This window comes from Trachypithecus francoisi, unplaced genomic scaffold (assembly GCF_009764315.1).
Source record: "Trachypithecus francoisi isolate TF-2019V2 unplaced genomic scaffold, Tfra_2.0 Lachesis_group5, whole genome shotgun sequence".
Classification (NCBI taxonomy): domain Eukaryota; kingdom Metazoa; phylum Chordata; class Mammalia; order Primates; family Cercopithecidae; genus Trachypithecus; species Trachypithecus francoisi.
This window is the reverse complement of record NW_022681470.1, coordinates 110,437,491-110,450,348: the sequence shown is the minus strand read 5'-3', so window position 1 is coordinate 110,450,348 and position 12,858 is coordinate 110,437,491. Positions and strand designations below refer to the sequence as shown.

Here is a 12,858-nt window from a genome sequence, read left to right as displayed (position 1 = left end):
ATAATGTCATACTGATGCGATCTCCACAGTAAATCTGGCACAGTGGTTAAAGTAACTACTTAATAAATATTTAATTAGCAAGAAACCTGTCTTACCTCCTTACATTCTGGCATTCATGTGTCAGACACAAAGAAAAGTTACAAAAGAAAGATTAAAAAATCATAATGTTGACCTCAAAGAGGAAGCCTACCCTTGAGTTTAGACAGGATCTTTGCGACACACAATGTGATGCTGGAAGTGGCAGGGGCAGTAATCTTTATTTCGTCATTTCTGAAACATAGGAGAGGTAACGGAAGCAAGTACAATGCTCAATCTTAGACGATTGCTTCGTATGACCGGACTTTTTCTTGAAAGGTAAATGCATTTACTACATGCTGTTAATCTAGATTAAATAATCACTCACCAAAAGAAAGTGTCGTCTAATTGTTAGTGGCTTCTATCGCTTGTTTTATTTGGTGCAGGAAGGGTTGTATTTGAATGGTTCTATTTAGTTGATGGATTTTACAGCAGTCAGTAAGATTCTCCAATGCTGGATGAAACGTGAAAAAGTATATATAGCACCACTTCTATTTTAATTTATGCTTCTGCCAAATGTTTGGGTTGTGCTTAAAAGGAAACGTATTTCCTGCTTTTCTTGGCCTGGATTTGTGAGTAACTATTTCCCTGTGTGTGATGATTTTGTCCATTTATGTGAAAGTTCGGGTGGAGTGGCCTAACGTTTTCACAACAGCTATGGTAACATTTTGGTAAATTCAGAACTGCTGCTGTGAATTTCAGGATTTTACAGGAACCTATGATCCTATCTTCTTCCACCTCTCCAGTGGCAAAGCCTAGTGTAAGCTCATATTCTGTTTAGCACCAATGTATATTTCAATATTTTTAAAATATTATGTCAATATTTAAAAAATATTATGTTAACATTTTATGATGGTCTGCAAAGAGCACCTTTGACCTACAATTTAGAAAAGGAGCAAAATGTGTCAGAATAATTACCACTGCCGATTCTGCTGCAGACTGTGGGCTTCCTATTCTCATGGCTCAGACTCCTCACCATATTTTCCCGTTGGCCCCTTTCTTATCTGACATTGCATGATCTAAAAATGGTTGGTGAATTGTAAGGTACTTGGTAATGTTGCTGTTGCTGCTATTGTAACAGGTACAGGGAGATGAGGTGTCCTCCCAGCCCTCCCACAGGTCCAAGGACTTGGAAGTTAACTTATGAGAACTGAACAATACAACAATAAATAATTGATGACATTTGTTTAAAGAAATGACCTTAAAATATAGAAGAAATAACAAAGCCAAAACATTTTCCCATGAGTTTGCCTAAATATGAAGTAACATTTTGGCCCCCTAAAAAAAAAAATCAGGGAGGCATATAATGTTTTATGCACAAAAATATGTTTCATTGTAATTGATTTAAATAAAAATGGAAACAATTCTATCAAGTGGAGAATTTGTTAAGCAAGTTATGGTACATAGCTAGAGCAGAAAGACCCATCACCACTAAAAATGTTATAAAAAGTTTTTAGTGACATAGAAGAATGTGTATGGCAAAATGCTAAATATAAAAGGAAGATATAACCTCTTATAAAAAGAAATATCTCAACTAGCTTTTTAAAAAATGCATGGAAGTCTGACTAAAAGGAAAGACACTAAAAATATTAATGAGTAGTAGGAGTTTGGGTGATTTCACTTTTCTGCCTTTAGATGCTTTATACATTTTGATATAAAGCCTGAACAAGACTATTGGCAGGCTTGAGAAGATACATGAGCAGATTAGAAGTGTCTAATGAGGTCTAGAGTAAGCGTCTCCAAGAGCAAGTTTGTCAAAGTTTATGTAGCAATGCCAGGGAGGAGTAAGACTGATACATCAGACCCAGCAGTCAATATAAAAATCATCCATTCATCTTCTCTCATACTTACTTCAGTTCAGTGCTTACCAAGCGAAATTATTATTTTTGTTGGCATTCTTATATGTTCCCCTGATAGGCAAAATTCACTGATTGCACCAACATGTACCTTATGTTATTTCGGTTTATACATCAGTCTCCTGTGAGTTGGTTGGTGGGAATCAGTTCTGGAGAAATCAGTCAATTCTTGGTGCCCTGATAAGATCAAATTTCTGGACCTGCAAACCTGAAGGCTGGCTGCTGAGCTGCAGAAACAACACCAGAGTTGTTGACCTCTGATGAGTGGTCTGTGACCACTGATAGCACTAGAACACCCACAAATTGCCTCTCATTGTTACTACTCTTATATGACAATCACAGTCTCAGAGCTGGCCCTTCAGCTGGCTCTCTCCTCTCCAAGCTTTCTAAGAGATACCTTGTTTTATTTTCAGGGGATGACATCATGGGAGGAATTAGCTCCACATCTAAACCCTACACTGGTGAGTTTATGACAGGAATAATTACCTGCCTCACTTCTGAGTTAAAAGAACTAGAAATTGTGCTGAAGGGCTGTAATGGAAAGGCACTAGCTAGTGCGTTTCTGAAGTTGGAAGAATCCAATTTTACCAGGATACAGAATCTAATGCCAGGAGGGGTAAAAGGGGAAATCACAGAGACCTGCCTGGCCCTCCAAATCTGAGTAGAGTGTCTCTGCTCAATATCAAACTAGGTGGGTCATTCTCCCCTATTTGTGGTGTAGGCATTGGGAAAACCACTGTGGCTGTTTTCGGCTATGCACTGTTAATAGCTGCTCTGCAAAAAGAGCAAACAAAAAAGGGCAGCGGTTTCACGGTCAAATTCCCCAAGGACTTTGGCAAGCATGTGTTTTTTCTCCCCAGCTGGGAGATGCTTTCCTTAGGTCAGAAGGAGCACATCTCTTCAGGGGTCCCTATTAAAATCTTTGAGGAGGGCAACATACAAGATTTTTTTTTTTTTTAATCAAAGGGACACTAGGCTTGTATTTCATTTATGTAGCTGATTTTTAAGTTCCAGTTCTAATTTTCATTTAAAAGTACTTAGAATCTAAACAACAACGTGCTCTCATTTTTGTAAGGGTTGCAGGCCCATCCTTAATTTCCACTGGCTGCTTGGGTAGAATGGGGCACGTGGGGACATTTAAGCTGGAAGGATATCATGAAAAGTGACAGATACACTAATACACTAATTCCTTTTATGTTTTCTTGTAGAAAAACAAGGCCCTCTCTCCACAGCAGCCCCAACAACTAGCCCTGCACCCTGTCTCTCTCACCACCACAAGTAAATGAGCATTCTCCCATCTGTTTCATCTTGTACCACATAGGATTTGATGTTGTGTTGACAGCCTTGGCTTAGGGACTTGGGCAGGGAGACTGGGGAGAAAGGACTAGAAACAGTAAAAGAAAAAAGTCAGTTTGTGATCTCAGGAGTATGGCTCTTAATTTGGCATCTCCTAAGCTTCAAGAGATCCATGGATCCCCTGAGCTTATAGGTAAAATTTGCTGGGTGGGGAATTATGAACATTGTGTGGGTTGAGGGAGGGGGAGAGGAAGAGGCCACAGCTTTCTCTGAGGCCTCAAATGGATGTGAAACTCCAAAGCAAAAGCTGAAAACCACTGAGTGAAAATTCATTAGTCAGTGTGAAAACAGTTTCAGGAGTCCATCCACAGGCAGGAAAGGTTTCACTCTTTAGGAAGACCTTCAAAAGCCCAACAGTTCATCCTCTGCCTTTCTCTGCCAAAACAGCAAAAAACATTTAATCCTTGCCTTTTGTGCTGGGGTTCTACTGACGCTGCTGCTGACAGCCTTTATCTTCCTCATCATAAAGAGCTACAGAAAATGTAAGTGGTCTCCAAGGGATAGGACAGCCCTTCTCTGTCTGCCATTGATACTAGAATTAGCTATGAGTGAGTAATGGGAGGAGGTAGGGGAGGGTGCAGTGTGATAAATCCCTTCATTTTTCTTCTGCCCTGCCCCCCACCCACCTGCCAACACCTCCTCCCCACCCCACCCTTCACCCAAGATCGGAGGGAGAGGTTTCCCATTTTCCCAGGCCCATTGCTGAGATGGGTCCCTCTTCTTTCTGGCACCATGGCAGGTCACTCCAAGCCCCGGGCCCCGGATCCTCACTCAGATCCTCTGGCCAAGGTAAGATGACCACACTGTTTTGGCGACACTGAAGGGCTACCATCATTGGAATTACCCTCCGTACTCTGAATTATCTACTAGAATGGTGGGATTGATTTCCAGACACTGGGCAAGTGATTCTTTGACCAAAGTGCTCAGGTTGCTTCTAAAGAGCAACCTTTTGCTCCAAACTGAACTCACTCCTTCCTCCTTTTTCTCCCTCTGCAGCTTTCATCCATCCCAGGGGAATCACTTACCTATGCCAGCATGACTTTCAAACTCTCAGAAGATAAGAGCAATCACTTGGCTGAGAACCATTCTGCAGACTTTGACCCCATTGTCTATGCTCAAATTAAAGTGACAAACTAACCCGGCTTTTCCAATGAGGCTTGAATCCATTTCTTCTCATCTTGGCCCCATCTTCACACATCACTTTCCCATTTTTTACAAATTTTGGACCACCACCTGTGTGAAACTGCAGTCAGAGTTGTTTAGGTGTGATCTGGCAATGCTATCCAGCAGCTTTGGAGACCAATGGTCAGTCTTTTCCTGGCCAGAGCAAAGATTGAAGGCCCTCCCACTTGAACTGACAGCCTGTGAGCCCCATGGGGGCATAGACTGCCTTCCTTGGACCCTTCCAAAGTGTGTGGTACGGAGGTCAGTGCACAGAGTACAAACTTATTAAACTTTTCAAGGCTTAAGTCTTTCATCTTGAAAACAGAGATAACACTTACCACTAATGTTTAGTATGAGGATTAAATGAAATATCTTATACATAAGCATTCTACACATCTCAGAGCTCTACACAAACACAAGGTCCCTACTGTATAAAGCACTATGCAAATGGAGATTTCTACCTCCATCCTATAGCATAAGAGATATGCATACCAATATTTTATGAGAACCAAAGATAAAGATTAATCTAAACATTAATTCCCCCAAAAACCCAATGAATAATCACATACAAAAATCCCATTAAAAATATCATCAGGTGAATCCCAAAGGTGAACAACAACAAAATATCAATACGATTATTTTTCACTGGGCAGGCTTACTCTGAATTTCCTATGTAAACCATAAACAAGATAGCAAATCCAAAAAAAGTATAAAAATAAATAATAAAAGTTATATGGGAAGGCTAGCCCTTGCAGCTAACTAAAAGTACCTGTTTTATTAAGCATCACTAATTAAAGCAATATATTAATGGTACATGAATAAATAAATCAATTGAATAGAATTTAAAGACCAGAAATACATCAAAATACATAAGGAAATTTAGAGTATGATGAAGATGGCATATGAAATCATTTGGGAGAAATTGGTTTATTCTATAAGTGGTATTAAGATAACTAGACAACCATGTAAATGAAAATAAAGTAGGATCCATATTTCACTTCCCATATGAAAATAAATCCCAGGCATGTCAAAAAATTTAACTGTGAAAAAATCATAAAAGCACTAGAAGAAAATATGGGAGAATTTTTAAAAATATTTTTGTAGAGCATGCCCTTTGAATGTATGTCACAAAGCCCAGAAACCAGAAAAGATTAACTTGACTTCTTTTTTTTTTTTTTTTTTTGAGGCGGAGTCTCGCTCTGTCGCCCGGACTGGAGTGCAGTGGCCGGATCTCAGCTCACTGCAAGCTCCGCCTCCCGGGTTCACGCCATTCTCCTGCCTCAGCCTCCCGAGTAGCTGGGACTACAGGCGCCCGCCACCTCGCCCGGCTAGTTTTTGTATTATTAGTAGAGACGGGGTTTCACCGTGTTAGCCAGGATGGTCTCGATCTCCTGACCTCGTGATCCGCCCGTCTCAGCCTCCCAAAGTGCTGGGATTAGAGGCTTGAGCCACCGCGCCCGGCCGATTAACTTGACTTCTAAAGTACAATTAAAAAGTCCAAAATACCATTAAAATGTGAAAAGGCAAATGACAAGCTTAGAAAACACTTACAAAGCATCTTATAGACAAATAAAGATCATTTGTAAATCAACAGGGGAAAAAATGAACAACTCAATAGAAAGGACAAGGGATGGGGTGGGCAATTTGTAGGAGAGAATATACAAATGGCTGAAATATATGAAAAGATACTTGACTTCACTCATAATAAGGGAAATAATGATTACAACAACAATTAGATAATTTTTTTCCATCAGTAAGACTGGCAAAATTCAAAAAGTTTGCTAACAAACTGGGCAAGACTGGGGGGAACCAAGACACACATACACTACTGGTGGGAGACCACATTGGTACAGCTACCACAGAAGACCATTTGGCAAAAGCCAACAACATTCTAAATTCTTTTCTAAGAATTCATAAATAATCCTATTTCTAAGGATTTATCCTACTCAAATACATGGAAAATTGCCTACATAACTTGAATTGCAACAGTAATCAAATTGGCTAGAACTCACTGAGGCTTATTACACTTTTAGTACAAATCTAAGTGAGTGGCATGTATTCATGGGATCCTCACAGAACACTGTGAGGTTACAATTATTACACATTTTAGATACAGAAATGGAGGCACAGAGAGGTTAAGTAACTTGCCCAAGTTCACATTGCTGCTAAGTAGCGGTACTGGAACTCAACCCTGGGTAGGCTGGCTCCAGAGTTTGCACGTTTATCCATTATGCTCGATTCTCTGAAACAGCAAAAGATTGAGAAAATCTTCACTGTACACGGAGAGGGGACTGGTTCATTCAGTGTAATGTAGCCATTAAAAAGAATGAGGCAGCTCTGTATGTTCTAATAAAACAGATACCTATGATATACTGCAAACTGTTGAACAGAATTCTGAATATGCTCTACTCACGTGTAGTACAGTATATGTGTATCTATATATTTAGTATATCTCTGGAAGAAAACACAATGAATGGTCTTGGTGATGGCCTCTGGGGAGGGGAAATTGCTACCTGTGGGACTGAGGATCCCTAAATATATAGATATAAATAACAGGACTCAGCAGACAGAAACCAAAGTATCGTCTTTATTATGAACATGGTCAACACTGGAGAATAGAGCTTATACTACAGCTGCAAAGAAGTTCAGAATACTGAACCCCCCAACTGAGTTATTAGCTGCACCAGAGCAAGCCCACCCCTCCCAACAAGCAATGCAGTTGTTCAGCCTGCCCCTAAGGAGCTGCAGAAGAGATCATGTGCTCTTTCAAAGCTGTACCCAAAAGAGTAAAAGAGGAAGAGGAAGAGAGAAAGTATGTATGCCCAGTTCCTACTCCCATGTCAGACAGCCCCCTCTACTTCCCATAGAGGGGTCACGGAGGAGTGTTTCCTTAATGGAACTCAGTCTACACCAAAGGAAGCAGGAGTGGGACAGAAGCACCCACCATAGAACTTTCAAAAACACATTAAATAATATTTTGGGGTCCGGGTGTGGTGGCTCTTGCCTGTAATTCTAGCCCTTTGGGAGGCCAAGGCAGAAAGATTGCTTGAGCCCCAAAATTTGAGACCAGTCTGGGCAACATAGGGAGACCCCATCTTTACAAAAAATAAAATAATTAGCCAGGCATGGTGGTGCACGCCTGTGGGACCAGCTGCTTGTGGTGGTGAGGTGGGAGGATTACTTGAGCCCAGGAGGTTGAGGCTGCAGTGAGCCAAGATTACACCACTGTACTCCAGCCTGGGTGGCAGAATGAGACTCTGTCTTAATAATAATAATAATAATAATAATAATAACTTGCAAAATCAAGTTAAGAAAATTGAAGTCCAAGGAGATGAAATAATTTATTCAATGACACCTGGCTAAAAATAAATGGCAGAACAAAAATTTAAATCAAGTCCTCTGGCTTCAAATTCTTTGCATCTGGCCTCCACACCAAGCTGCCCCACAGCACTTATGGTGGCAAGGAGACGAGAAAGGCAAAGAGTCAGGTGACATGATCCAGAGAGCATGTTCTTTCTGAGAGAGAGCAGCTGCTGCTGCTGGAAGCTGGATTTTGAGGGAGAAGCCAGCGGAAGAGAATTTAATTTAAAAAAGAAGTAATCTGTCTGTGGGAGTGAACAGGTCTAGAAGAAAGACGAGTTTACGGGAGATAGTTCAGTGAGGCGGCCACAGCACCACCAGGGCAGCCAGCCCCACGAGGGCAGCAGAGACCCAGGAATGGCCTCCGGTTCGCTGATCTTAGGAAGTGCACACAGGGAGGCCTCTTGAGCTTTCAACTGTTCCCAAACTTGGGGCTGACATCAAACAAGTCTGCCATCCCTGAAGCTAGAGGCCATATCAGCTTTCCAGTTCAGGGCCAGCACCTTTTAAACATAGTGGCAAGAGTAGAGTAAGCACTATCACATGGCTATCTACTTGTATAAGAAATATCAAATTAATTGCCCTTTCCTGTTTTCTTGAAGCTGCCCTTTTTTTAAAAACGGTATAGCCCTAAACAGAGTCTTGTTTTTTGTCTTCACACTATGCAGCCAGCCTTGATGGAGGATAAAATGAGTAATTAAATGATTGACCCCAGATTCAAAGATCTTTGCTAGGTAAGAGCAGTACAAAGGCTCCTGAATCCTGGATCATGGAATCAGAACAAATCTATAGGGAAATAGTTCTCCAGACATCGTGAGTGTAGATCTTCCAAGACATCTGTAGATGTCTTCATCTGCTGTGGAAGATCTATGTCTGCTATCTCGCCTTGTAGAATGGAATGTCCTAACCGGACCCAAACTGGATTGCTATTTGCAGAACTGATGGGTTAATGACCCCGTTTGTTTAAAATCAATACAGGGCCACAGGGGGAGAATTGGGGCTGTTTTGTGGCTAAGGGAAAATAGAGCACTTTTGACGTTGTTTGATCTGAGCCTCTGGCAGGAACGTGGGTTGTTCGGAAACACAGAGGTGGGGTATCCACACCCTCATCTCTTCCCATCAGGCTGTTGAGTAGCTGTGAATTCCCTACCTTTGGGGAGAGGAGTTAGGGTGGAAGCTGAAGGAAGTGTGTTCATGAAAGATTTTGTGGGAGTCTGGATCTAAACACGCAGGGCATGTGCAGACTCATATCAACAAACAACCTCTCTGTTCCAACTCTGCTCAGACCAGAAGGCCACTTGAGTACCCTGAGGACTGAGGCTGGCCAGCATGCCCATTAGAAGAGATCATGGCATGGTGAAAAGCAGGCTTATGATGACGGCAGCACAGACAGTGATGGGGAGGCCCTGAAAACTCCCAGAAATAGCAGGAGAGGCCCTATATGGGGAGAGAGGGTGTAGATATGCAGGTGGGAGCTAAGAGTGTTGGTGATTCTGGCATGAATGGCAATATAACCTCATTCGCACCCATGGTTGCTGATGTCTTGTTCTTGATTTGTTTTTCTCAATTTGAATGACTATTTCACTTAAGCTATCACACCTTGGTTTCTTATTGATCAAAAGTAGCATCCCTTTAGTCAGGTGGCAGTTTCCCATAAAGGATGAGAAGAATGGCCTTTTCACCAAGAGAACCTGAGAACCACTGATTCAGTCTATCTCCCTTTCTTTGGGTTGGGCAGCATTTGATACCAATTCAGAAATGAGTTAGAATATTATTCTTTGAAAGAAACGTTTCCAGAAATACTTTTACAGTGATACCCTAGAAGAAGTTGCTCATACCTTGGAGTTCATTCAACACTGGCTAGGAATTTATTGGCTAAAAAAATACAAGTGATTTCCTGGCCCCCGATCCAGATTCTCCACCTCTTCTTCACCTCTGACTGATGGAATGCATGAGAACTAAGATCTTGAGATGTTATTTGAATGCAGCCTTGCTCGGGTGTGGTCTATCATGGCTCCTCTGACTACCGCCGTTGTTACCTGGCTGCAAATGATTGTTGGCAAGGATAGAGGGTCCTTCAGAATTCCTGGGAGATCAGAATCAGTCTCTGGGGTGTGGGCTATTTGTCATGGTGATTATTCTGTTGTAGCATCACTTTATTTATGAACCAAATAAAAGAAATCTTCAGTCACATCTGTTCAGTAGGAGCCATTTCCTTTGGAGTCAGGACACGTGAGAAGGGCTTCAAAGAGTTGCCTACTTTGTCGGGGAATAGAAAGGGAAAATGGAGTTGAGATCTATTGCCTACCCCTGAAGAGTGTTTCTGCAGCAAAAGTTCCAAACTCTATCATGGGGCTTTCATGGGGACTAAACACAAGTTTATTTTCAGGGCCGAGATCAGATATCATTACTGCAAAGCTCATCAGCAGGAAAGTCAATAGGAAGGCTTGGTACACAGAGATTGCAATCACCTCTCACCAAGTTTTGGTGATGTGAACACAACTGAACTTCTTCAGAACCCAAGAATGTCAAAGCTAGGAGCCTTGGTTCAGGCTGCTACATTTCAACTGCCTGAGTTTGAGGAAGCAGACCATGGCTGCAACAGGCTGTACAACTTCTTGCCAAAAAGGAATAGCACTGAGTTCTACTGACTCATCTTTCATAGTATCATGTGCCTTTCCTTTAAAGCACTGACTCCAGGTGGCAATGTTACATTTGGGTGTTGATGTGTGATAGTTTGTCTTCCTCCCCCTCTACAAGTTCCATGGACACAAATGGCATTTGTTTTGCCCATCTTTGTATCCCCAGCATCTAGCTAGCATGGTCATTTTTTGTTGAACTAATAAATAAAAATATTGGGGAGTATGAGAATGAGACCCTCAATTTCTAGAGAAGAAAACAGACCCAGAAAAGTATAAAGTTGCCCAAGGTCACACCTTAAAAAAGTGATAATGATTTTAGCAAAAACCTAGACTACAATTGTGTCCCAAAGGGAATGGTCTTGGGCAGACCTGGGAAAGGCACTGTCTTGTCCACATGCCCCGCCTTCGCAGTTCCCAAGGCTGCTAGAGGACAAAAGGTCAAGAATGCTATGGGAGCCACTACTTTCCTTTCTTTAGGGCTCCTATTCTGACCACAGGAACAAAATATCACAGGGAAAGTATGAGGCCTTGCAGCCTTTGCTTTGCATTTCAGATTCTTCTGGCTATGGATCCTGGTGTGTCACTAGCAAGGGTTACTAGGAGTGTTTTTCTCTTTTTTTCTGAAATGTTTTTCTTCTACATTTCCATACCCACGGGAGGTTGCAGTCTGTTTTATAATTATGCCTACAGACTCTTCATTGCCTAAGGTGTTCCTGTGGTTTCTGAGAATAAAAAGAAAAATGTAAAACTACTATTAGCCAAACAGTGGCAACTGTGCATGTTCTTTCTGCTCTGTGTACACTTCAGAGGTTGGCATATTTGCCACACGTTGGTCTGGAGGATTCTCTGAACAGTAAGACCAGCCTTGTCTTACTGACCAGTCATGTCTCTGGTGCTGCCCCAAAGGGAAAGGTGGGCACACAGTCCCTTCTCTATTTAGGAACGGGGCGAGCTAAAGATCAGGCTTGAGGCAGAAGAATCACTTGAACCTGGGAGGTGGATGTTGCAGTGAGCTGAGATCAAGCAACTGTACTCCAGCCTGGGCAACAGAGCTTGACAATGTCTCAAAAAAAAAAAAGTTAAAATTGGCCAGGCATGGTGGCAGGCACCTGTGGGCCCAGCTATTTGAGAGGCTGAGGTGAAAGGATGACTTGAGGCCAGGAGCATGAGGCTGCAGTGAGCTATGATCACACTTCTGCACTCCAGCCTGGGCAACAGGGCAACACCCTGTGTATATGAAAAAGGAGACTCTTCTATACCTGCTTACCCATGGGTCCCAGAAGCTCATTCCTGTGACAGGAGCCCAAAGTGTATGTGCTGGGGAGGTAGGTGGCTCTGCAGATGGGAGCCTGTGGGGTGGTTATCTCAGGACCTCCTTCCTTCCTGATCTACACGTGTATCCACTTAAGAAAGCTGCAATGCTCCCTCTGTCACTTCTCATGATGCCTCGTCACCATCCAGCAGATATCTACCCCAGCCCATGGCTGGCTACACTGGTCTCCAGGTGACCAGACAATATGAAGAGGCTCTCATTCACTCATTTGAAAGCTGCTCCTTGACCTCTTTCATTTTCTCTAATTCTTGCCCACCCCCTCCCCCAACAATAGCTACTTACCCCTTCTATTCCTTTGACCTCTCCTCCTTTTGGTCATATGACTGATTATAGAGATGATTCCCAAACCCGTGATCAGTATGCAAATGATGAGAATGGACGTCCTAGAAGGAACCACAGCAGATTTCATGTTCCTCGGAAGAAACTGCCTATTGGTTCTTAGCTCTGGATCCCTTTTTCTGGGATTTGCACCCCTGCCCCGACCCAACCCAGTTACAGTAGCTTCTGGCAACTGTATTCCTTTAGAGTGACCCTGTCCTTTGGACCACACTCAATGGGACCTGCTGAGCATCTGACTAAGCTGGGCCAATGAACCCCTTCCTCAGAAATTAACTGTGGATTGGGAATAGGAGAATCCAGTCTCAGACTTGCCAGTCTCTTGAATGGGGGAGAAATAAACTCAGGAACCACAAATGGATGACTGTTAGGGGAAAAAAGAGAAATATACAAGGGCAATACAGAGACAGAAGGAAGGAAACACACAGATTCGAGGCAGATTACAGACTGAGGTAAATTCGTGATGATGCATCTGACAATTTTCTTTTTCTTTCTTTTTTTTTTTTTTTGAGACGGAGTCTTGCTCTGCCGCCCAGGCTGGAGTGCAGTGGCCGGCTCTCAGCTCACTGCAAGCTCCGCCTCCCGGGTTCCCGCCATTTTCCTGTCTCAGCCTCCCGAGTAGCTGGGACTACAGGCGCCCGCCTCGTCGCCCGGCTAGTTTTTTGTATTTTTTAGTAGAGACGGGGTTTCACCGTATTAGCCAGGATGGTCTCAATCTCCTGACCTCGTGGTCCGC

The 12,858-nt window shown here is 42.7% G+C and overlaps 2 protein-coding genes across 6 annotated transcripts in view; one reads left to right on the top strand and one right to left on the bottom strand.

Moving 5' to 3' along the window:
• The first annotated feature begins 199 nt into the window (after positions 1 to 199).
• On the top strand, positions 200 to 4,438 carry CUNH1orf162 (chromosome unknown C1orf162 homolog). Of its 3 annotated transcripts, XM_033198996.1 has the most exons (6): positions 200 to 354; positions 2,345 to 2,392; positions 3,140 to 3,209; positions 3,675 to 3,769; positions 4,027 to 4,076; positions 4,284 to 4,438. In XM_033198996.1, exons 2-6 carry the CDS (start codon positions 2,356 to 2,358, stop codon positions 4,422 to 4,424), a joined length of 393 nt encoding a protein of 130 aa, XP_033054887.1. In that variant the 5' UTR covers positions 200 to 354; positions 2,345 to 2,355; the 3' UTR covers positions 4,425 to 4,438. The 3 variants fall into 3 exon arrangements, with proteins under 3 accessions (XP_033054887.1, XP_033054889.1, XP_033054888.1); XM_033198998.1 differs by lacking the exons at positions 200 to 354; positions 3,675 to 3,769 and having other exon boundaries at positions 2,348 to 2,392; positions 3,952 to 4,076; XM_033198997.1 differs by lacking the exons at positions 200 to 354; positions 2,345 to 2,392 and having other exon boundaries at positions 3,140 to 3,248.
• Positions 4,439 to 9,656: 5,218 nt separating this feature from the next.
• Positions 9,657 to 12,858, bottom strand: part of LOC117076032 (adenosine receptor A3) — an 83,930-nt gene continuing 80,728 nt past the window's right edge. For 2 of the 3 annotated variants that reach the window (XM_033198993.1, XM_033198989.1), the window contains exons 5-6: positions 12,069 to 12,169; positions 9,657 to 10,070 (exon numbers count right to left, since the gene is read on the bottom strand). In XM_033198993.1, coding sequence (XP_033054884.1) covers positions 10,000 to 10,070; positions 12,069 to 12,169 — 172 coding nt within the window. In that variant the 3' untranslated portion in view covers positions 9,657 to 9,999. The remainder of the gene's footprint in view (positions 10,071 to 12,068; positions 12,170 to 12,858) is intronic. The other variant, XM_033198990.1, reaches the window with a different exon arrangement.